Source organism: Rhinolophus ferrumequinum, chromosome 7 (genome assembly GCF_004115265.2).
Source record: "Rhinolophus ferrumequinum isolate MPI-CBG mRhiFer1 chromosome 7, mRhiFer1_v1.p, whole genome shotgun sequence".
NCBI classification, from domain to species: Eukaryota; Metazoa; Chordata; class Mammalia; order Chiroptera; family Rhinolophidae; genus Rhinolophus; species Rhinolophus ferrumequinum.
The window spans coordinates 93,827,370-93,852,714 of record NC_046290.1 but is presented as its reverse complement, the minus strand read 5'-3'; the positions used below and the strand labels follow the sequence as shown (position 1 = coordinate 93,852,714).

General features: G+C 56.1%; 1 protein-coding gene across 2 annotated transcripts in view; it reads right to left on the bottom strand.

The window, feature by feature from the left end:
• CLIP2 (CAP-Gly domain containing linker protein 2) overlaps window positions 1-24,171 on the bottom strand; it is a 79,296-nt gene extending 55,125 nt beyond the window's left edge. For both annotated transcript variants that reach the window (XM_033110208.1, XM_033110210.1), the window contains exons 1-2: window positions 23,841-24,171; window positions 4,703-4,893 (exon numbers count right to left, since the gene is read on the bottom strand). In XM_033110208.1, coding sequence (XP_032966099.1) covers window positions 4,703-4,826 — 124 coding nt within the window. In that variant the 5' untranslated portion in view covers window positions 4,827-4,893; window positions 23,841-24,171. The remainder of the gene's footprint in view (window positions 1-4,702; window positions 4,894-23,840) is intronic.
• Between the last annotated feature and the right edge of the window lie 1,174 nt (window positions 24,172-25,345).

Below are 25,345 nucleotides of genomic sequence, written 5' to 3'. Positions count from 1 at the left end.
CAGTGGCCTGAGCCAGTTTTAAACCCAGCCCAGCTTGAGTCTCAACTCCAGCCCAGTCGCGTTCTGGCCCTGTAACTCTGGACAACTCAGTTGAGAGTTCCAAGCCTCAGTCTTCTCATCTTTAAAATGGAGAGAAGAGCAATTATTTCTCACTCGGTTGTTAATGAGCGAGAAATGTAAGATGCTCTCTGCACAGCCGGCTTGTGACACAGCAAGCATCAGATGCCATCCCTCCTAGATGGACTATCTCTGGGGCTGGACCACAGTGCAAGGGATGGGAGAGGCCCTTCAAGAACCTGCCTGTCCCAGCAGAGGGGCAGGGCTGGAGGGAGCTCAACAGTGCTCTGTCCCTTCACTCAGCAGCCCTGAATCCTCCCCAGGTCACTGCAACCAGACCTTCTTGTTGGGGCCCAGAGAGACACCCGTGGCCTGGCCTGGCGGGCTCAGAAGCACACCCCATGGAAGGGCTAAGGGACCCTGTTCATAGCCTGCCTCGGCCCCTTCTTTTCCACGACTGCAGGGCAGTACCAGGCCCTGTCTGACCACTGCAGGCTGTTCCTGACCCAAAGGAAAGGCCATAGCCCAGCAGCAGTCGTGGCCCGCAGCCTGAAGGCCTGCACCCCCTTCTCCCTCAGGCCCAGGTTAGATTCCACACCCCTAAGCAGCCCCGTCCCAGCTCGCTAACTTCCATCTTGGGCCCTGGCGCCTGCCCTGGCCCATTCTCGACACTCCCGCTTGCCCCCTCAAGCTGCTCTCCACTCCTCAGTCATCTGAAGCCTCCGAGCCTTTTAGCCCCTATTTCCTCTGCCTGGATGCTCTTCTAACCTCCGCTGGGTTGGTTCCTGTCACTCAGACTCTGCACCAATGTCGCCTCCTGAGCGACTCTCCCTGGAAGGCCGATCTTCCAGCAGCGCCCATCCTGCCTGGCTGGGCTGCCCGTGACCTCCTGTGCCACCCAGGCCTTTGCCCACAGGTGTGTCCCAGATCGCCCTCCTGCAAACCTCCTCCTCCTCCTCTGGGCCACCTCCCGGTATGAGAGACCACCTCCAACAGCCCTTGGCCCTGCTGCTCCCTGTGTCACAGCTCTGGGAATGACACAGGCCCTCGTGGGGCCCTTCATGGGGCAGAGGGCCAGGGAATCAGTCCAGGCCCAGCCTTTGGCCAGACCCTCTGCCCGGAGGCTGAGCTCATGCTTTGGGAGGCAGCCACTGCCCTGATTCCCAGCCCAAACTGAAGCTTCTTACTGCCGCCCACTGCCAACCAGGCTCCAGCCTCCCCCAGACCCACCCCTCACTGCCCTGGTGCCCCTCACTGGGGTCCTAGCCTTGATGGGGGTGGCACCTCAGAGAGCACATGAGCAGTTCCATGGGGTGGGAACGGGAGCCTGAGGCGCCAACACCAGTGCCGGTGCCACCATCCCACCCTGGTGCTTCCACCTGCTCCTCCTCTCCACAGACCCGGCGCAGGGACAAAAGCAGCGCCGGGTGGCAGAACTCTCCCTTCCCTTCTCAGGGTTTCATTGCCTCAGCCCACTGCTCGCAGCTCTCTGCTCCCTCCCCCAGCCGCACGTCAGCAGGGAGCCACCAAGCCCAGCACTTTGGGCACAGGGGCATGGCCCTGTAATCAATCGGGCATTCAGAATGGCACCTCCTCTCTCTGGAACAGCCCCGCGGGGGCCCAGGCCAAGTCAGGCCCCCAGCCCCCACCCTCAGGGGCCCCCACACTGCTGTGCAGTATGACTAGGAAGCGACCAGCAGGCCTCACTGTGTGCTCCAGGCCCACTCCCTTGAGGGACTACTACACGGCCACTCAAAAGGATGGCAAAGGCACTTCCCACAGACTGTAATCGAACATGGAAAAGATGCAAATCTGGGTGCAACCTACGATTTAACCGCTTAAAACAACATATGCAGCAGGACAAATAATGGCAGGAAATTGACCACAGTAGCGGCTTTGATCAGGTTCAACGGAGGGGTCACGGGTGTTTCTTCTTTCATGTCTTCCAGGCTTCTCTGTAATGGGATCATGGATGGGTGGAAGGAAAAGAAAGCACTCCACAGTGGGTTTTGTACCCGCAGGCACTGCACATTCCTTAACTGACTTGATCCCATCAGGCAAATGTCAGTGCCCCAGCAGTGGCCCCGGGAGGTTAAGTCACTCTTCCAGGGGCAGAGCACCTTAGAGCTGGATCACAGCCACATTCAGGCCTCTCTTGATCAGGGAAGGAGCACTGAGGAAGGAACCCAGAAGGCGCTACGGGGCTCTCTCCAGTAGAGAAGAGGGTCGGGCTCAGGCCTGGCAGGTGCCCTTCTCCAGAGAGTGGGCTACACAACCACCGCCCTCACCCCCCTGGACAAGCTCAGCCCCCTTGGTGCCTTTGCTCTTCTCCACTTCCTGCAGGCCCTCCGCCTCCCCACCACTGACATTCCCCCCATTCTCAAGGCTACGCTCTTTCCCGCTTCCCCCAGGAAGCCTTCCCTGATGGCTCACTCATGGTGGTCAGCCCCCTGCCCTCCCACAGTCCTGGCAGTGAGTGCAGCCATCCTCACCTGGGTGACCACATGTCACTGGTCTCCCCATCCTTGCTCTTAACCCCCACAGCCCGTTCTCCACATGGTGGCCTGAGGGATATGAACACTGCTCCTCTGGTAACATCTTCCAACAGCTCCCATCACACTTAAACCCCAACCCCGGCCCTTCGCAGCCTGCCTCTGCCTCCCTCCCCAATCTCACTCACACTCCTCTCTACCCAGGCTTGTCTTCCTTATGTTTCTTAAAGCAAATTCATTCCTGCTCAGGGCCTTTGCATCACTTGCTCTCTCCACCTGGCACATCCTTCCCTACTTGTTTTTTCTCGCCTGGCTTCTCATGGCGCAAGAGTGCCTCCCATGAGTAAAGGAGGATTTGCCACCTTCAAGGGGGAAGCCTGGACCTTCAAACGTGGCTGTACTGGGGAGAACTGCCTGCGTAGGTCTGCCCACGGGCTGCACCACACAGCTTCCTCACCCTCTCTTGCTGGTTGTTTGGCTCTGCCAGGGACCTGGCTCTGCCAACTGCCCATACCGTTGGCTCAAACTTTCCTTGACCTTACCCAGGGCCCAGATTTCCTAGTCTGGACTTTGGCCGTTTTTGTCTCTCCAAACTTCTGCACCCGTCAGATGAGATGGACAGTGTTTCCCATTGGTGGCTGCACTGTAATCAAATCAAGGATTTGTGCCTAAAGATGTCCATCACAGTATCATTTATCAAAGTGAAAAATAAAAAACAATCACAATTTTCAACTGCAGAGAACGGGTTAAGAAAAAATTTCCAATTCCTTCTATCACATTCTGTTTGACTTACAACCCTCCAGCGGCTTCCACTGCCACTAGGATGGAGGTGAAACGTCCACCTGCCCCCACCTGGTTTACCCCCATCTCACCAGCATGCTTTTCACTGGTCGTGTTCCAGCCTCACTCACTTTCTTTCCCTCCCTTGTACTCACCACGCTCCCTTCCGCCACTGAGTCTTCACACCTGCTGTTCCTTCTGCCTGGAACACCCTCCCCTCTTCATCTAGTGAACCATCAGCCTCCAGGCCCCAGCTCACACGTCCCCTCCTCAGGGAAGGCTTTGCTGCCCTCTCAGGCCCAGGTCAGGCCCCCCTCATAGGATCTCATGACACTCAGCCTCCCTCACCAGACTGGTAGCCCCCCTGAGAGCCGGGACAACATCCATTTTTGCTCAGAGTGAGAGCTCCGGTGGTTAGGGGTTAGGACCATGCCAACAAAGAAGGCCCTTGACTTACATTTGTTGAGTGAACAGAATATTTTACAGCCATTAAAAATGCACATGTGGGATGATGTGATACAGAATTGCACACCTGAAATCTATGTAATTATACTAACAATTGTCACCCCAATAAATTAAAAATAAATTAAAAAAAAAAAAAAATGCACATGTGAAGTTTTAATGATATGAAATATTCACCTGATCATATTAAAAGGGAAAAAGCAGATTTGCAAGTTGTTTATGCAGCATGATTACAAACAGGTGAGAAGTGGAAGGACATAAATCAAAATAACAAATGCCTCCAGGGTGTGGAATTACAGGCAATTTTACCCCTGCATCAAACTTTTCAAATATTCCACAGGGGCTATCTTACTTTTAACATCATAAAAAGCAAGTAACTAACAACAGCTCTTCTCTACCATTTGCCCTCAGAGCTGGTGCCTTTAGCCAGGGCGCCCTCTGCCCACCAGCAGAAATACTTGAGCTCAGATAAAGAAAGGTTAAAGGGCGTGGCTCTGGGCCGCAGACAAGAAGGCTGGTGGGGATATGGCGCTGGCTCCACTAGGACAATCTCAGACCTTGGAGGGAGAACGAGTGGGGGTGGGGAGGCCGATGAAGGCTGGAGTTTGAATCCCGGCTGTTTTACTGGCTGAGAGACCTTGGGCAATGTTCCAGGCCTCCCTGGACCTCCATTTCTCCTTCCCTAAGCGGAGCCAACAATGGTACCTGCTCTCGGGTTGGGGGAGCATGAAAAGGAACAGTGCACATAAAGCATGCATCAGAGCCTGTCGCTAGTTCATTTTTAAAGGGATCACAGTCAGACAGAAAGAACTTCCATGTTCCTCTGGCCTCCAGGTTGGCCACAGGGCGGCTCTCCCAGGAAATCCACTGCCCCACCCGGCCCCTCACCCACAACCCTTGTCCCCACGCACCTTCCTTGGAGCCGGTGGCCGCCGTCGCGGCAGAGGCTGAAGCTGACCCAGTAGACGTCCGGCCCATGGGGCTCGAGTGCTTCCCCCCACGGCCGGGGGGCTTCAGGCCGCTGGGCTTCTGCATGGTGGTGCCACTCAATGGGTGGAGAAGGGCCCGGGCAGGTCACGTTCTCTCCGCCATCGTCACTCACCTGTGGACAGAGAACAGGAGCGATCACATCATAACATCACCCCGATGTCAACACAACGGAATTCCAGCAGTGCCAACCCTGTGAAGTAGGGACCATCATCACCCCCTTTTTCAATATAGGGAAACTGAGGCACAGAGCAGAGCATTGGCAGCAAGTGTGGGCCCAGTGTGGCGCTGCTGTTGCCAGGACGAGTGTCCTGGTCTACTGGACTCAGAGGGCAGGCACTCTGTCTGCCTCCTGGGCCCAGGAGGAGAGAATCAGGAGCAAACTGGCTGGGGGTCTGCCGCAGTGCCGTCTGAGCACGGCAGCCCCATATCAGGACCACGAGTGTCAGCACACGGCCGTGTGTGGCTCTCACCAGAGCACAGGCTAGTGTGGATTCTAACAAACATGGCAACCTGTTGGGTTACTCTCCATCGGCCCCCGGGCTCTCTAGGACCACCCAGTAACTCACATCCCTCCTGATGTGGGCCCGACAAAGCAACACCTAGTTTCATCAACCAGCTCATTGCTCTGCCTTGCCAAGGCCACACTCCAGCTCTAGGGCTCACCATCCTAGCACCTGTCTACTCCACCCAGTGTGGGGACATACACGCAGAGAGGCCTGCACCTGCCTCAGTCCTGTGCCAGGATGGACTCACGTGCCCGCTGCTTGCCCTTCCACCATTATAGCTCCCTACTTTAGGGCCGAACAGAGAAGGGTGTGATGCATACAGCACACGGGGCACTAGCATTTGATAAAGGGGACTCCTGAGAAGGGAAGCCTCCAATTTCCTAGGTGATCCGTTAAGGGCACCAGCTGCAAGGAGGATGGAGCTGGCTGTAGGGGACTGGAGGAGAGGCACAAAGGACAGGCCTCCCACCCCTTGGCCTCCTCCCCACTGCCCTGCCTCTCTTGTGCCAATGTCTGTGGAGGGCACCCCACGGGCCAGGCCGCGTCCTGCCCCAGAGCCACAGGCCTCTGCCTCGAGAAGCACACTGTCCTGGGGAGAGGAAACGCAGAACACACAGGACGAATGGAGGATTCTGGGCAAAAGCATCAGGGCCTCAGGACCTTGAGAAGCGGGGACATCAATGCCCTCTGGGCACTCTACTCTGACGCAGTCAGGGGTGGCCCAGCCTCAGCCCATCCTGCCATATCCTTAAGCCACCCTTGGTCACGGAATGTTATTCCCTTTTAGAGAACCCTCCACTCTTGATACATAGGACTTGTGTGGGTTGACCCCGCATGCACACCTGGAGTAGACACACGACCCAAGCCTGGTCGGAGCCCCTGTGATTGGCTGAGGGAAGATCACGTGACCCAAAAAGCATCAGGGCCTGGACCTGCTGGAATCTTTAGGAAGAGGTGCTCTCTTTGCTCTGGGGCTGCCTGGGTGTAGGATGGATGCCAGGAGCTACAGGGCCATTCCAATTACCGCATGGGAGAGCCTGCCAGGAATGATGGCAACACAGAGAAAGCAGAGCTGAGTCACTGGATTTGGAGGGGCTGGATCCAGCTGAGCCTGCAGCTGGTCACTTGAGCCCCTCACTTATATCAGCCAATAAATCTTCACACACACGTGCATTGTTTTCTCTTTTCACCCAAACCTGGTTGAGGGACACTGTTGTTTGAAACCAAAAAAGTTCTGACTCATCCAGAAGCCAATCCACAATGCTCACAGCAGGACTACGCAAAGTGTCCTCAGAATGGCTCTCAAGCCAGCAAGATGAGTTGGCAACACTATTACCTGTCCTGGCACAGCCGGAAGGATCAGCGCCTCAGGTGGGGCCGTCAGCCACAATAGCAGAGAAAAAGAAGCTTTCCCAAGGCACACAGTGGTGACACCTACCAGCCCCGGTGAGCCGACAGGAGAATGGGGCCGCCTGCCAACCCTGAGCTGGCCCCCAGAGCCTGCCAAATTGAACACTACGATCCCGACTGATACCCTGAGTCATTTGGTCAGGCTGGGGGACGAGGCTGATCCCTTGCTCCCAGAACCCGGCACTCCAGGAAGCTCGTTCACCGGGGAACTGCCCTGTGGTTTGTAGACGTCTCTCTCTGTGAGCCTGGTTAGGCTGTGTCAGCATCCCCAAGCCTGAAAGGGACTCACTGAGCCAACAAGGCATGTGAGAGTGGTCTCTGGTGACAGCAGTCGGGTGACTACTCTGTGGGTGGCCAAACAGGCTTCCTGCTCCTGTGGCTTAGCCCAGAGACGGACCCGGGAAATCTGCACTCAGAGCCCCGCTCGGCTGAGGCAGAGGAGAGCGGACTGCGGGGACTGAAGCGAGGCGCAAGGAGCCTTCCCCAGGCCCACGGCCCCTTCCCTGCCCAAGATCCTCCCAGAGAGAAACCACAAATCACATATATACATACATAAAGGACTTGTATTCAGAACATATAAGTGACTCCTACAACTCACTAATAAGAAGACAACCTGACGAAAATGAACAAAAGATTTGAATGCCATTTCACAACCAAGGAAGATATGCAAGCAGCAATAAGTAAGCCTAGGGAAAGCTCACTAGTCATTTGGAAACGAGGATCAAATCCTCAGGGAGAAACCACTTCACACCACCTGGAAGGGCTCAGAACAGGAACACGACAACGTCAAGTACCGGTGAGGAGGCGGAGCAACTGGAGTACGCTTACTGTTGGTGGAAGTGAAAAACAGTACAATCGCTTTGGAAGACAGTTTGGCAGTTTCTTAAAAAGTTAAATACATACCTACTATATGACCCAACTGCCCAAGAGAAATAAAAATGTATATCCATACAAAGATTTATAAAAAAATGTTCATAGCAACTTTATTCATGATAGCCCCCAAATGGTAACAACCCCACTGCCCATCACCTGGGGAACGTACAACAGCACACATACACCACCGTGTACCCCTCGGCAGTAACACGAACTACTGACATACGCAACAATGTGGACGAACATCGAAGTACATTCTGCTAAGTGAAAGACACAAACAAACACAAAAGACTACATACTCTATGATTCTAGTTATATAAAATTTCAAAACTATAGACACAGACAGCAGATCAGTGGTTGTCTGAGGGTAGGAGTAGGGATGGACTGAAAACAGGCATGAGAGAACTTCTCTCTACATCTCAGGCACGGTAGAAATGTTGTAAAGCTGGATGGCAGTGAGGGCTGCACAATGTATGTGGATACTAAAAGTCATCAAACCCGGGGGCGGTTGGATGGCTCGGTTGGTTAGAGTGTGAGCTCTGAACAACAGGGATGCCGATTCGATTCCCACGTGGGCCAGTGAGCTGAGCCCTCCACAACCAGATTGAAAACAACGAGCTGCTGCTGAGCTGCCACAGGAGCTAGCGCGTGAACTCTCAACAACAAGGTTGCCGGTTCAATTCCCGCATGGGATGGTGGGCTGTGCCTCCTGCAACTAAGATTGAAAGTGGCGACTGGACTTGGAGCTGAGCTGCGCCCTCCACAACTAGACTGAAGGACAACGATCTGGAGCTGATGGGCTCTGGAGAAACACACTGTTACACCGCAATAAAATTTATAAAATAAAATACAAGTCATCAAATCATAACACTTAAAATGGATGAATTTAATGTTGTGTAAATTAAGCCTCAACTTTAAAAATATCCTTGAAGGCTCCCTATAGAAGTTAGTGAAGCTGGTGCCGCAGTGCGATCACCTTCGCTTTCAAGGGCCTCCTCACCTCACCTCTCACTTCACCACTACGACTCTCCCTCACCAACTCCACTCCAGCCACACTGGCCTCCAGCACTAAGCACACTCCAGCCTCAGGGCTTTTGCACACGCTGTTCCCTGTGCTTAGAATGCTTTTCCCTCAAATATCCAGATGTGTTGCTCATCTCCTTTAAGTATCTGCTCCAGTACGCCCTTCTAAGATTACAACCCCTACCCAGTCCTCCACTGCACGAGGACAGGGACTTGGGTCTCTTTTGTTTACTGTGATATCCTTAGTCCTGACAAGGGTGTCTGGTGCCTACAGGAGCTCAATAAATCACTGTTGAATGAATGAATGATGCTGGCCCATGGGGTGAGAGGTCCAGAAGGCCCCCCTCACCTCCGGAGGACCCAGCACTCAGGACTGAGTGGCTTGTGGTAACCAGCCCAGCTGGCTATCTGACACCATGGCTTTTCATGTAGTCAATGTGTCCTTTGAGTCAGGGACCCAGGGTCATAACCATGTCCCTGCACTGAAGGCTCCCCAACCAGCCTTGCTGCTGATGACCCTGCATTTCCTCACCATTTGCCTGACACTTTCCCACCTCCCGGACTGTGCCTGAGCCTTTTCTCCCACCTGCTTTACTTCACCTATTCCAACCACCTATGGAACGCCTAGCCCGGTACCTCCTCTTCCTCCTCCAGGAAGTCTGCCAGGATTTTGTCCCACAGAGACCTCAGGATCACACCCTGAGCCAGGAGGGAGGATCTTGTTCTCGTTTACCTTCATCTTGCCTTCTGAGAGCTCACGGGCAACCCCAGGTGGAGCCATAGTCTCTTCTCCCTGAGAACTCTCTAGCGTGGTTCCTGGCCCAGAGCCTATGATCCGGAAACTGTAGCGAGCACACCTGCGATGGCCTAGAGGACAAAAGCCTTCAAGGGCACAAATCCCCACAGACAATCCTCCCAGGAGAGGCTTCCAGAGGCTCCCACAGTTACCCTCTCGCCCCCCCCGACCCTGATGATCCCAGCAGCCTCCAGTACGAAGAACCTATTGTGTGCCAGGCCTTGCAGGAATGTGGCCTCATTAGCCCTAACAAGCCCTGATGGGACAGTGGCCATCTCACAGGGGGAGCACCTGAAGTTCAGAAAAGTTCAGGGCCTTGCCCGACGTCACACACAACTCAGCAGCTGGGACCAGCCCCTGGTCCACCTCCCCCCATTGCCTGGCCCAGGCCTGGAATGACATTTGTGAGACCCCTGCCTCTGAGGACAGCGTCCACATTTCTTGCTTATACAGGAGACCAAAGGAGCTGGCAGGAGAGAACCAGGGCGGCATTGACTCAGGTCCATCCACCATTGCTGAGGGTGTGGGAAGGGCTGGGAGAGGAGGAGAGCAGCCCACCCCCTCACCACCTCCACCCCCGTGGGCCTCCAAAGCTGGAGCATAGGGAAGGGGAGACAGAGAAAAACAGTGAACAGGAAAAGGGGGAGGAGGCCTCGGGCAACTGGCCTTTGTGACTCAGCCCTGCTCATGGGGTACAGGAAGAGAAGGGGTTTCTTGGAAAAAGCTGGGACATCGTGATAAATTGGCCTCTGGCCACACTGTGGCTGTTGGGGGAGGCCCGGGAGGCAGGGGAAGGAGTGGAGATCTCATGGAGATCTAAAGCCCAGACCCACCACCAGTGGCTGTGGAGCTTGGCCCAGTGCCTCCGTCTCACCACCTTTGAAGTGGGGTAAAAGTGTTGCTGCCTCGTGGGGAGCACAGACAAGCGAGTCAGAGGACACAGCCCACAGGAGCTGTGAGAAGGGCAGCTGTTGCTACTGTCCGGCGTCTATTATGATCTCCGAGGGCCCGCGGTGCCCACGCCGCCACCCCCCTGCCCCGTCCCCCCAGGGACTAGGGCCCAGACGAGGCGGGTGTGGGAGGCAGGACAGAGCGGGTGGCATTCAGACTAACAGGCCCCCTTTGTGCTGCGTTCAGTTGCCATTTACTGAAGACAAACCCGGGCTGCATTTCAGGGTTTCCATTTCAGCTGCCCGGGGGTGGCGCGCCACAGTTTCAGTGGAGATGAGGACCAAGAACTTTCTGCCAATCGGTAGCCCAGGGTGCGGCCCCGACGGAAGGGCAGCCAGTGCCAAATAGGACAGTGGAAAACCCATCTCTGAGTGCCAGCATGTCTAGAGGGCGAGGGAGGTGGCACCAGGAAGAGGGCTCCTGGGCCAGACTCTGCTGGGGGAGCCGGCCATCCTCACCCCCAGGGCCTCCTGCGAGGAGGGCAGCGCTGTGGCAGGACACTGCTGCTGGCTGAGGCCACGTGGTGCAGACCTCATGCAGACCTCCCATGGCCCAGACCTCGTGGACACTTGTTCCCTCTCACAATGGCCGGTCCTCCTCCTCCCCATCCAGGGGTCCTGGCAGCCAGGGTACCTGAGCTCCCCACTCCTCTCCTGAGCCTGAAACCAGAATGTAGGTGCACATGATACCCAGAGATGAACTTACAGCGTGGCCCCTGCCCACTCGCCAAAAGCCCTCATTTGGGCCCGAGTCCCTGGGGGCGGGGGTGGGGGGTGGCGTGGGCACCGCGGGCCCTTGGAGATCGTAACAGACACCGGACAGGAGCAACAACTGCCCTTCCCACAGCTCCTGTGGGCTGTGTCCTCTGACTCGCTTGGCCGTGCTCCCCACGAGGCAGCAACACTTTTACCCCACTTTACAGGCGGTGAGACGGAGGCACTGGGGGATGGGGAGGGGATGGGGGATAGGCTCTGTGACAGAACAGGAGGCGGGGGGCTGGGGGCAACGTGGGGGCAACTAGGACGAGGCACGGACCACACTCCGGCAAGGCAACCAGACAGCTGAGGACTTAGTGGCTAAAGTGTGTGGGGGAGGTGGGGGTGGAATCCAGAGTCTCCCAGTGGTGCCCAAGCATCGGGCTGAGGGCTGAGGTGCCACGGGGGATGTAAGCCAGGGATGTGACAGGTCAGGTGTGCACACTGGCACAACCGCTCTTGGCGCTGTTGAGGACGACGGGAAGGATGGGGGCAGCAGGCTGCTGACAGACGAGGGACACAACAGGGAGGCCTGCAGCACGACCAGAGGGAACAGAGGGGGTAAGGTACTGAGCAGGAGCTGACAAATGACAAGGGCATGGGGGCGCCCAGGGTTCCAGCAGGCGGTAATCTCTCAAACTGGGAGGGACCTACCAGGAGAGACCCAGGAAAAGGTAGGGGCTGGAAGGGGCAGCTCAGTTTGGGACATACCAAGTGTGAAATGAATGAAGGACCCTGGGGGGTGGCAGGGCAGGGGACAGGAGGCAGAGTGTTGGGTCGTGGCCATTGGGAGAGTCGCTGGGGATAGCAGAGGCTGGGGAGAATGAGGGGCACAGGCCCGGGGCATCCACTGGTATGTAACGCGAGTGGCTGGGAAGGAAGAAGAGGGCACCCCAAGAACAAAATGGCATGAATGGGGCAGCTTTCGAGGAGAAGAGCCCGGCAGGAGAGCCACAGGGCCTCCCAGTCATCAGGGAGACACAGGTCCAAGCCACAGGGAGCTCCCATTTCCCACCCAATCAGATGGGCGGAAAGTCAAAAAGCCAGGCGATGCCAAGTGCTGGAAAGGCCAAGGAGCAAGGGCTGATGGGGTGGGGCGGGCCCAGCCTGGGGGAACACTGCAGGTGCAGGAGATCGAGCCAGGAAGTGCCGCTGGCTGCGTGTCCCGGAGGGCGGGAGGGAGGCAGGCAGCTCAGGGTGCTTCTCGCAGCTCTCCATGCAATAACCGGGAAAAGCGGTTTAGGGTGGGAACAGGACCGGGGCAGGATAACTGGGCTTCACTTCTATTTATAAGACTTGTTTCTTAAAGATGTACATGGGTGTTGATTGTATCTTCTCTATCCCTTTATTTGAGTGCCTAAAATATTTCATAATCACTTTTTAAACAATGATAAAAAGTAAAGATAGACATAGGGGAGGGGAGAGGAAACAGTCCCCAGAGTGAACCCCCACAGTGATGACCACCAGGCCACAGCTCCCCGAAATATGTGGGTGAGGCATGGGCTCCGCTAGTCCTGCCCCACTGGGTGCCACAAGACACACCTGCACCAGAAGAAACCCAGTGTTACCCCAACCCCCAGATGCGCAGCGGCCCCAATGACAGATGTAACCACTGTCCCCATAAATCTACTCCCAGCTGGCACCTACTGCCTGTCCCATCGAGCTTGGAAGGGAGGTTCATTTTGTCTGCATTTGACAGAGGCTCAGGGAATCGCACCCAGTGGGGAAGCTAGAATCCCCATGCACAGCACAGAGCACGGCAGGGCGGCTAGGACAGGTTCCTTCCCTTGAGTCTTGCCATCCTGAGGCAGAAGCCAAACCTCTGAGCCTCACACCAGCTGCCCGTCTGGCCTGACAGTGGTGGGGAGATGGCACTGTCTGCCCGTGCCCGTCCCAACACCCACCCTTCGCTCTCACTGGGTCAGAGAGGCCCCGCAGGAAGCTGGAGCCAGTCCTGGCTGTGCAAGCGCAACACTCAGCACACCTGCTAGCCAGTGGCAGAGGACAGGGGGCCCCAAGAAGAATGAGGTGGTGATGGGCCCTACTTTGGGTTCCAAGTTGCCCTGGCAGTACAAAGGGGCCTGGTAGTCATCCAGAACCAGTGTGGGGAAGGGACCCACCTAAGCCTCAGAGCAGAGCTGTGGCTGGAACCTGGTCTCCACCAGCTGACGCGGCTTCAAGGAAAGGGAAGGGAATGAAGCTGGGAGTGGTGGGCAGGGCAGGGCAGGGCACGGTGTGCCAGCGGCATGGACAGGAGTGCAGGGGCACACGGTGCTAGGCAGGAAGGACAGACCAATCCAAGAGCCCCAGCTGGCTCCCCCCTTCTCTGGTACCTGCAGACGGGAGACAAGCAGGGCCTGAGCCCAGAGCCTGGGTCCAGCCCCGCACACCCACCATCCTCACAGCCTCCAAGCTCAGGGCTGCAGTTCCCGCTCTGTAAAGTCAGCATCTTCCCTGTCCTGCCAACAACCGAGGCTGACTGCAGAGCCCTGGGAGTGGCCAGCCTGTCAGTCCTGCCTGAGCTGGGCACATAGGGCCCGGCCATCTTCCCTCAGTTTTGGAGGGATCCTATCTTCCAGCAAAGAACAAAGGGGGCCAGGGCTGTCAGGTTGAGGGACGGAAAGAATTGTCAATATATTTTCCTGTCATGTGCACAAGTGTGCGCGCGCGCGCACACACACACGACATGCTTTGAACCAGGGCACAGCCATGGCGCCAGAGCCCGCCCCTGGCTGTGAGGCCCCCATAGCTCTGCCAACTGGAGAACTGGAACCTTCTTTCACTAGCCCAGGATGCCCTGCTGGACAGGGTCCCCCACCAGGCCTGGGGAGAAAGGCTTGGGAACAACATGGCTCAAGTTGTCCTCTCACCCACCTTTATTCTCATTTGAAAGAATGGGAAACGAAGGCCCAGGTCAGAGAAGTGATTCACCCAAGGTCACAGAGCAAGTGAACAGGATATTAAGATTCAACTTCTCCAATGAAGAAAATCTGTGCTGGGCAATAGGGTCCCCAAGACCAGACAGAATCAGTGTCCGGGAGAAGAGGGGCTTGCTGCGGTCATCCAGCGATCAGGACACACAGGAAGGACCGGCTCCAGCATCCTGCCTCCCAGGCCACGATACTGACCCCGTCGTCTTTCACTATTGCCTTCTCCACTTGCGCTTTCTGTGGCAGCTCCATCCAACACATCTAGGCCAGGCAGCTGCAGGAAAGCCACCCCATCTCCTGGGCTTTCCTCCCCAGCCCAGCCCATCAGGCCTCCTCCATAGGGTCAGAACCTGCACAAGCAGCTAAAAATTACCCCTCAGCAAAGGACAGTCTTTACAGTAAGTGATGCTGAGTCAACTGGATAGCCACATGGGGAAAAAAATCACAAACCTTCCTGTGATCGGCAGAATAAATAATGCCCCCCGTTGATGGCCTCATATAACTAGTGAACATGTTGTTTACATGGCAAAGGGGAATTAAGGTGACAGATGGAATTAGGGTTGCTAAGGAGCTGACCCTGAAATGGGAAGAGTATCCTGGATTATCCAGGCAGGCCCAATGTAACCACAAGTGTCCTTATAAGAGGCAGAGGGAGGCAGGAGTGAAAGAATCAGAGATGGCAGTGTGCAAAGGACTCATTGCTGGCTTTGAAGATGGAAGCGGGGGCCACCAGCCAAAGAATGCGGGCAGTCTCTAGAAACTGGGACAGGTAAAGAAACAGAATCTTCCCTGGAGCCTCTACAAGGAACATGGACCTGCTGACATCCTGATCTTAGCCTGGTGAGACCCATTTCAGATTTCTGACCTCCAGGATCCTAAGATGATACATTTGTGTTGTTTTAAACCACTAAGTGTGTGGTCATTTGTTATAGCAGCAAACGGAAACTAATACACTTATTTCACATCACACATAAAACTCAATTCCTGATAGCAGATCTAACCATGAAAGGTAAAACAATACAGTCTTTAGAAGAAGACACGGAAGATCTTCATAACATTAGAGTAGGCAAAGATTTCTTAAACAGGACACAGAAAGTGCTAAAAACAAGGGAAAAAATGGATAAATTGGACAAGATTAAGAGCGTCTGTGCATCAAATGATACCACTGAGAGTGGGGGAGGGGACAAGCCACAGAGGGGAAATGACATTGGCAATTCCTATATTCTACAAAGAATTCACATTCAGAATATAGAAAAAACTCTGACAAGTCAAGCTAGAAAACTCAGTGCAAGACTTGAACAAGCACGTCACAAAAAGAGGGCATTCAAAAGACAATAAATATATGACGACGTTCACCTTTATTAGTCACCGTTATAACACCATACATCCACCAGAATGTGTAAAATGAAAGACGGACCATAGCATGTGCTGGTGAGGCTGTGGATTATCCAGAACGCTCACGCACGGCTAGCAGGAGTAAACTGGTATAAACAACTTGGAAAGCAGCTTGGCATGACACAGGAAAGCTGCACAAACCTAACTCTAAAATCCAGCCATTCCACGCCTAGGTATACCCCCAATGGAAACGTATACATACGTGCACCAAAAGACATGTTCTATTCCTAATACTCCCAAACTGAAAGTAACCCACACACCCGTCACCATTAGAATGGTGACGTCCATTCTAAATAAGTTGTCATTTAGTCATGTGTGTAAATAGATGCACACAATGGACTAAAACACAGCAACGAGAATGAATGAACTACAACCACAAGTAATGTGCATGAACCTTGCAATTATAATCTTGAGTGAAAGAAGACGGATATAAAAGCTGGAGTATGATTGTCTGCTTCCATTTAAAATTCAGTTCAAGGGCAGGCAACACTTATTTATGGATGGTGTTAGAAATCAGGGACAGGGTCGCCCTTAGGTCAGGGGGTACCGACCGGAAGTGAAAACAGGAGGGACTTCTGGGGAGCTGCGGCTTCTGAGTCTGGATTTGGGTGCTGCTGCACAGCATTTCACTCTGAGAAAATTCTCCAAGTGGTACACGTACGACATGAGCACTTTTCTGAATGGATGTTATACTTCAAAAAACAAGTTTAAAAATACGCGGGCAGGAGTGGAGGAAGTAAGGGTGGTCCCTGCTGCCCTGAGGCCTTCCCTCCCATCAGACTGCCTCAGCCGGTGGCCCCTAAGCAGGGGACCTACTGGAGTTCTGTCTTCCCCGGGTTCTGTGAGCTCCCTGCAGGAAGGCCCAAGCCCCCAGGGAGTTCAAGTGCCCAGGGTCTGGCCCACAGTGGTACCGTGCTCACAGGACAACCTTCCTGGGCACAAACCTTCTCCCTGGGCTTCCTCTCACTTGACCCGTTGCCTGCAGGGGCTAGGTAGGAGGCAGAGCCCACTGAGGTCCAGGCCTGGCCCCCCTGCAGCATGAGAGGCCCAGACAGAGTAGAGCGGATGCAAACCAGGGCACACGGGGCAGGGCCACGGTGCGGCAGCCTGCAAAAAGGATGAACCAGCCAGGGGGACAGGGGTACCATCTACACCTCTGAAAGGCAACTTAGGGCTGCTGGAGGGTAGAGGAGGGGCGGAATTTGGTGGCCCCAGGGGTGAGGGCCTTCACTAAGAAGACCTCAAAATCAGTAGTTTGTTTTACTGCTTTCAGAAAGGCAACCCCCACCCCCCCACTGCCCCCAGCCACCAAATTCTGGCAGACTGCCGCAGACACCCACTCATACCGATACACACTGGCACATCTTCAGGCCTTCGCACATGCTGTTCCCTCTGCCTAGAATGCCCTTCCTCTCGGCTGCTGGCAAACTCCCTCAGCTCTCACTGAGAGCAGCTTAAGAGGGCAGGGTCTTTGCACATCTTGTTCACTGTTGGGCTCTGGGTACCTAGGACAGCGCCTAGCACACTCAGGACCTCAAAATAAGTTTAATAAACACATGAATGCATGAAAATGCCCTCCTCAGCCACCCTCATCCTTCCCAAGCCCAGTGGGAGGCCCACATCAGCTTGTTCACACCCCATCAACGCACTCACCCGGCTGGCTTCAGGCAATGTCTGGAGAAGACAGAGAGAAGCAGCTCAGTTTCTGAATGACTCACATCCTGGTGGAAACCCAGCACCAAGCACGCTCCACGCACACAGTGGACGCTCACTGGCTGTGGGTCCACTGAGCAAAGCAGGCAGTGAGCCCCCCATTACCAGGGGAGATTCAGCAGAAACTGAGGCCTGCTCGCAGAGCAGGTTTCGGCTGCAGTTGACACAGTTGTCTTGAGAAGCTCTCCGGAGCTTGTGCAGCTATTACTACTGTCAAAAACAACATCAACAGAAAGCTGCTGAGTGCCCCCCACCCCAGGGCTGGCCCACCGCAGGGGGAAGGGCGACCCCATGTCCACACCTCTCTGTGCTCCTTCACTGTGCTTCGCTCTGAACCCGTGTGGGCATCCTTAGTGTGAGGAGTGGGACGAGATCCCCCTTGGCTGAGCTGCTCCAGCTAAGGGGCCACAGATCTGTAACATTTGCTCTGCTCCAGGCAGCAGTCTAAGAGCTTCATAAATATTAATTCATTTAATCTGCACATCAGCCCTCTGAAGAAGATGCTACTATGAGGCCGGAGAAGTCCAGGCCGGAGAAGATGCAGCTGAGGCCGGAGAGGTCCAGGGTGACTTGACTGACCCATGGCAGAGGTCGCATTGGGACTCGGGCCCCCTGGCCACAGAGCCTGTGCTCCTATCCACTTCTCTTTACTTCCTCAGAACCAACTCTCCTCCAGGCACCAGGTTGGGGGGGAAAGGACAGAGATTTAGGCAAGAGTTTGAAAGGGACCCCACAGCCCTCAGTGCCCAGGCCAGTCTGCAGCACCTCTACCCACGGACCCGGCCCTCACCTGTCCTGGCCTTGTTTCCTGGGCCCCCCTCCCCGCAGCACCCTGCATGCCAGCCTCCCTGAACTTCTGCTTGCTCACAGAGATACCTACCCCGTCCCTTGTCCTGCCAGGAATGCCTACCCCCTTCTTCTACCCCTTAGCCAAGTCCTGGAGCTCAGCGGGTGTGCCCAGAGCTGTCTGAGCAGCCTGAATCCCAGACCCCCACATGTCCTCGAGGGACAGGGATTCTCAGGGCGGGGACCAGCGTGACTCCTGGTTTACTGGGTCTCACCCACCCCTACAGCCCGTTACATACTTGTGGAGGGGGCTGGCTGCGAGCATCAGCTGCTGGCCAGGACCCTCCACGAGGAGGATTAGAAGGATGAGAAGGTTGTGCCGCCCCTGCCCCCCTTTCTGGATGTCCATTTGCCCCAGGACCACACAAACAGGCTCCTCCCTGGAGCTGCTGTCTGTCCCTCACTTAGGCTGTTGCGTTGCGTGCAGCATGGGCTTACACGAGACAATGTGACAATACAAAGCCACTCCAAACTCCTGTCTCCCTCTCGGAGCTGGCTGCTAGAAAGCTCGGAGTCAGGTTACCTCCACTGGGGTTGAGGCAGTCCCCTCCGGCTTCATCTGCCTTTTCTACCCTGGGTTTCCTCTCACCCCAATTTTCCCATGTCTTTTTCATCTCATTTTACTGCGTTTATCTTTGCAAATCACCTCAAGTCCTTTCTGGAATCATAGAAAGAACACACAAGGCCCCCTCGGATGTCTTCTCTCATCTGCTTCCTGTCCCCTGAGCCCAGCACTGCCGCTGCTCTGAAAGAAGCTAAATGTGAGCTGAGTGACTGAACCTACAAACAAATTTATAAGGGAAGAGTCTATGTTAGAAAGGACCTGAGCAGAATCAGGATACAAGGTAGCAAAAAATCCAAAGAGCCAAATGTTTCCTTCCCTCATCACTGGGTCCCACAACCAGACACTCCACTTAGAAGAATGGGGGCTCCATGCTGAGCTCCCACCCACCCACTCTCCTCCTGCGCCCAAAGTTCTCCCTCATTTTTCTCCCTTTGCGCCCATCAGGAAGGCCCTCCTTAACCGCCCCAAGTTCGCCCACCCTTCAAGATGCAGCCCCAGACCTAGTCCTCCAGGAAGCCCTCGAGGCCATCCCACACACCTAGGGCCCTGCCTGCCTGAGTGACACTTAGAAGTTCGGAGTTGCACCCCTAGTCAGGGCAATGACCCCATTGGGCATTGAGGCATCTCTTCTACTCTGGCCTTAAAATGTTTCTCAAAGGTACTAATCTTGTTTATATTTTCAGGAAGGGGGCTGATGTCATCCTAACTCAATAAAAGTTTCTTGAAGGCAGTTCCGAAACTCAAATGCACTGTGCTCCTTGAAGCCATCACCTACTGCCACCCTGAGCAGGGCCTGGGGCTCCCCAGGGAAGAGCTGGGGCCAGGCTAGGTGCAGCAGGAGCAGATCGGCCCTGGACACCCATGGGATCGCCTCCTTAGGGAAGAGAGGTTGGAACACCAGGCAGTCCTCGTGAGCCTGAAATTCCACCCTCTCATGGCATAGAGGCCAAAAGGGCAAAGAAGGAAGTGGAAGGGGAGTGGGTGTCTTTTCAGCTGCAGCTGGAGTCAAAGGTCTGATTCCAGGAACGGAGCAAGGGCTGCTCAGCAAAATCGGAAGCTGGTAGGTAAGTGGACAAGGCCCTTGTCAATCAAAACCACCTGACCTGCTCTGCTTTCTATTTAGAAGGGAAATATTTCACTATCATTTTGAGGCATTTCTTTGGAAAACATGAGTTTCGTATTACTGTTTCTGTGCACACTGGCAGTGCAGGCCAGAGAAGGGAATGGTGGGACAAGGTAGGTCCCATGCTGGCAGTGGGACCCCCAGTCTCCAGGAGCAGAGTAGGCTCCTGAGCTAGAGCTGGGGGAGCCCATGGGGCACAGCTCCAGCCATGCCGTCTTTCCCCTAAACTGGCCAAGTCAGTGCACCCGTTTCTCCTAATGAATCATACTGCTGAATGGTGGAGACCCACACTCCGTATCCCGTGGCACTATGGTAAATTGGCCATGGGTCTGCCTCTCCCAGCAGACCGAGAGCTCTCAAGTATGCCGATGCCCCCATTCTCCCATCCTCCCCCAGCATATACCACGCATCATAAACGCAGCCGACATTGTATGAGCTGTGCCCAGCACTGTCTCCCACCCCCAGCCCCAGAGACCAGCTGAGTGGATGGGATGGGCACCCTCACCCAGGCCGGGCCCACCGGTCTTGCTGGCACCCCGAGAGGGAGGGGAGCGCCTCTGGGAGGTCCTGTGGCCTCAAGCTGAAGCCACCATTTGGGGCAGCCACGCCAACAACCCAGAGAGAGCCAGCCTACAGGGAGAAGAGAAGGGACAGATGCACTGGGACAGGCAGAGAAAATGAAACCACAGTCCAAAGAGGAAAGCCGGAGGAGGGGCTGCCTGCCAGCTTCCCTCGTCCTGGGGGAGCCGGCCGCCTGCAATTGTTTGCTGCACAAGTTCCCTTCCCCTCCTCTTAACTCCCCTTTCACTTAACCTAATTGGAGAAAGTTCCTGTCCCCTGCAACAAAATTATCCCAGATACATGGTCAGAGCCCTTCCCCCTTCCCCTCAAGGGCAGGCCCGCTCATGAAGCCATGCCCACTACTCAGTTTATAAGGTGAGGCGGGTCTGCGTAGAGCCAGCACTGGAGAGCCGTGCTGGGAAGGCAAGGCACAGGCGGCTGGTGCCCTTAGGGCCAGAGAGCATTTGGACTTTGGACTTGAACAGATGGGTGCAGGTGTCTGAGGGAGGCACGGCCAAAATGGTGCTTTAGGGAAATGAATATGGTACGTGGGTGAGATAGCATGTAGGGAGGGGGCGTGTCTCCCAGGCACACGGTAGGCGCTTCACAAACGCATGGAGGGCAAACAGGGAAATCTCTCTGTGCCTTGATTTCCTCATCTGTAAAACATAGGGGATGTTATTAAGATATCCACGAACTAACACATGCATTTAAAGAGCTAAAAACAGTTCCTGGCATACCGTAAGCACTCAGTACGTGTTGTTGTTTTTAAACTACACAAAGGCTGATGTTCTCCCCAAGAACCACTGGGCAGGTGCTATGGTCTGAACGTGTCCCCCCAAATTCCTATGTTGAAACCTAATCCCCAGTGCGATGGTCTTAGGAGGTGGGGCCTTTGGGAGGTGATCAGAGCATGAGGGTGGAGCCCTCATGGAAGGATTAGCGCCCTTATAGTAGACACCCCACGGACCTCCCTAGCCCCGTCAGCCATGTGACCGAACGAGGAGATGTCTGCAACCTGAAAGAGGGCCTTCCCCCGACCATGCTGACACCCTGATCTCAGAGTTCCAGCCTCCAGAACTGTGAGAAATAAATTCCTGTTGTTGATAACAAGTCTGTAGTATTTTGTTAAAACAGCCTGGCCTCAGACAGCAGGGAAGCAGGAGGGTCAAGAATGCAGCTCCCCTCTGGGCACGGAAGCAGAGGTATGGTAGATGGCATCAAGAGAGCAAGCTCAATCCTTAGCGTGGCAGGGCCAGGGAGGGGAAGCCAGAAGGCAACTGTCCCCCACATCATGGACCAGAGTGGAGGGAGCAGGGATGGCTGGGGCTGTGGGGATGGTGGCTTTCCCATCACCAAGGGCAACTGAGGAATGGAGAGGTCCAGCCACTTGCCCAGGGTGACACGACTGATCGATGGCAGAGGTCGCAGCCAGAGCGGAGGGGGCAGCCGAGGGAGGAGGCTGCACGAGGGAGAGACCAGCAGGGCCTGGGTGGGACTAATAGGCAGGACTGTCTAACAGTGGACAAACAGCCGGGGAGGGGATGAGCCACCTGTGTGCGTGTGTGTGTGTGTGTGCGTGTGTGTGTGTATAGGCTGGAGGGCCATCTGGCACAGCCACAATAACAAACCCTAGGCATTCCCTCCGTCACAGCGCACACACTTCATACACATCCATTCATTCAATTCTCTCAACAACTCTAACAGGTAGATATCATAAGTATCCACATTTCACAGATGGGAAATTCGCGACAGAGAAATGTGTAGTGACTTGACTGAGGTCACACAGCTAGTAGGTGGCAAAGCTGGGATTTGAACCCAGGCTGTCAGGCTCCCGCATCTGAACTCTTAGTCGCCAAAGTGGACAGGAGATGCTGAAAAGGGATTGGTGTCCAAGGGTGAATGCCCCACTTGGGATTTCAGGCTCCGGGTGCAGGCTCCGGGTGCAGAAGTCCAGGCACCACCTTCCCCACCTGCCGGGTGCACCAGGGAGCTTGCAGGTGCACACACTCGTGTGCCTTAGGCTCCCCCCAGGTCCAAACTGCCAGGCTCTTCTTCCTTTGAAACTCCTCTCCATCTCAACCTCCCTCCACCTGTCACAGCCTACACCCCAACATCACTCGCAGGCCAGGTGCTACACACTCAATGCATCCTGGGCTCATAACGCATGGAGGAGGATGTTTGAGGGGCCCCACCTGGGAAAGTAGGAAGGACAGAACAATCCCTTCCCTCAACAGAACTCCCCTGCTTTAAATCCCATGCCCCATCACCTAAATCCTTCGCTGCTCTTCTAACCCAACAGCCACCAGGCCTCCTGTCCCCTTCTCTGACCCCTGGCCCCCCTGCCCATGCTATTTCCCTGCCTGAAGCCCCTTTGACATACTGGCAGCACATTTCTGCACAGGGCTCCATCAAGCCTCCTCCCCACCCCCACCTCCATGTCTCCCTCCTCCCCCTCCACTGCACTGGGGTCAGCGGTGCTCCCTGGGGGCAGCAGTGCCCTGTCCTGTGTATCTGCCAGCCCCTAGCAGTGCTGGGCCAGGTGACAGCAGCTGGATGAATGGCTTGTTGTTTACATTACAATTGGTGGGGAATCTGCCACACACACACACACAACGTGAGTCGGCCCCCACGTGGTGCTCCCTGCACCCTCCTCCTCCTCTGCCAGCAGCCCTAGGACAGCCCCACCCCACCAACCTCCCCTGGGCATCTTACAAGGGTGAGGGCAGCACCCCTTATGTAGAATCCCATTTCTCACCCAGAAAGGAGAGGTAGGGTCTTAGAGACTGGGGAATGCGCAGCAGGATGTGTGACTGCTCTCAAGGTGCCCCTCTGCCCATCCTCCCATAGTGCGGGTGGGGCTGGGGCCTGCGTGGCAGTGCCCACGGGCACCCGCCCTGCGCAGGCCCCGCCTGAAGGGCCCAAACGGGCGGGTCCTGGAGGCCCAGCAAAGCATCCTCCAAGGCCGCGGCCCCTCCCTGTGGGGAGGGCAGAAAATCTGCTGCCTCACCAGCCACCAGCGCCAGCTTGCGGGGGCACCCCTGCCCCAGTCTCCTCCAAATCTCTCCACCATGCACTTCAACCAAGTTTTGCAAAGGGCAGAGGCCAGGCGACTCCAGCCTGCGGGCGGGGGATCCCTGTTCTTCCAGACCTGGGGTCTGGAGAAGGGAGCTAGGGCGCCTCGCCCACCAGGCTGTGCCCCCGCCCCGGCCTGTGAGCCCACAGCCCTGCGGCGTGTCCAGAGGCCAGGCACTGCCCTTGGGAGAGGGGACGGGCGGCCCCTCAGCAGATGTGCTGAACCCCTGTCTGTGGGGAGGGGAATAGGGGGTGCTGGGGATGCCCTCACCACGGGGACATGAAGCCCGAGAAGCGTCCCCCAACGCCAGCAGCGACACCTCCGCGCCTGCAGGCTGGGGGAAGTTGGGGTGCACCCCAGGACTGGCTCTGCTCACGCCCACCCGCCAGCCCGGACCCTAGGGCCTCTCCCACGCGCGACAATGCCCCCGGGCCGGCCCGCTTCTGCCCAGGCCAGGGCCACCGTCGCCTCCCGCATCCCTCGGTCCTTTGTTGCCCAGCGAGCCCCCTCTCTCGGGGTCGCCCCGCTGCTCCTACCTTCGCCCCTCCAGCTTCAGGCCGAGCGGCGGCGGCCCGGAGCCGGCCTCCTCCTCTGCCGGCCCGGCCGCCGCGGGGGGAGAGGATGCTGCGGCCGCTCCCCGCAGCCCTCCGATGGAACACCTCCTGGCGCCGGGACTCCGCGTTCGCCTCCGGACTCGGGCCTCGTGCCGCGCGTGTGCGGCCGGCAGCCGGTGGGAAAGCAGGAGGCGCTGACCGAGGACGACCGGCCGCCGCCTGCGCGCCCCGCGGCCGAGCAGAGCCAGCGGAGAGGAGCGGAGCGAGCGCCCCGGCTCCGGGAGGGAACAAAAGGGGCTGGCGCTGGGGCGGGCGCCCGAGGGCGGGGCCTGGCGCGGCGGGGGCGGGCACGCCGCGCGCGGCCTCGCGGTTGTCCGGCCGCGGCTCCCGCCGCCAGTGGGCGGGCGGGAGGAAAACGCGGCGTAACCTCGGCAGTTGAGGGTGTCCCGGGTGCGCCGACACCCACCTTGGCGCTGGGCACCTATTGGCGCTTCAGTCGTGTTTGGTGAAAGAGCATCCTCCAGCCTTGCTCCGCTCACAAGGGTGTCCCAGACCATTGGAAGTGATGGAAAGTCGTGAGGCAGGGGGAGGAATGGGGAGGTTCCGGGAAGGCTTCACAGAGGAGGTGACGTTGGACTGGACAGGAAGAGATGAGGAGGGGATGGTGTGATCGAGGTGTGAACTCCAGGTCTTACTGAGCTGTCCCAAGGCCAAGGAGTTGCGGATAAATGGCACGGTTTTCTTGGTGATTTGCTCCCAACATGTCTTTGCAAAACATGGTATCCAAGACACAGATGAAACTGGCACCCTCCTCCCTGGGATAGAATCTCTCTCCTGCAATATTAGAGGAGCTGACACAGCTGCCTGGGCCACCCCCCTGAGTGGTGGGACAGAGGCTAAGTGGCAGCCCAGGGACAAGAAGTAAATAAATCCCAACACAGGGTGCCTGGCTGTGGTTGTCCTCTGCCTCTCTGTCCTCTTTCCCCTGGCTGGTTCTTCGAGCCTCTGTCTTGCTGGTTCTTCTACCAGTAGTGCTCTCTCCCTTTTCTGTTTCACAGATCATCCTTCCCCTGCAAAGCCCAGCTCCAATTCACCTCCATTTCCTTGAGCATGGGAGTGTGCTTATGTTGGGGGAGGTTATGGTCTGTACAGTGAGAGAGGGACTCACTCCAGAGGGCAGGTACCAGGCACAGTCTTGTTTATATCTACTAAGGCACCCAGTACGGTGCCTGGCCGAGGGCAGACATTCAATGACGATTGTTGAATGAATAAATTTGCTAAGCTGCCACCAACCATCCCTCTACGGCCCTGGTGTCCATGTTTGAGAAATGAGTTAACTTCTGGAACTTAGTTTCCCCATCTGTAAACTGGGGGTGGTGTTTCGCTTCATACAGCAAACGTGTAATGGAGGCTGGGCACTGGCCAGCCCTAGTTGGCCCCCCGCTGGTGAGCAGTGCCAGACCTGAGACCAAGTGGGGAGGAGGGTG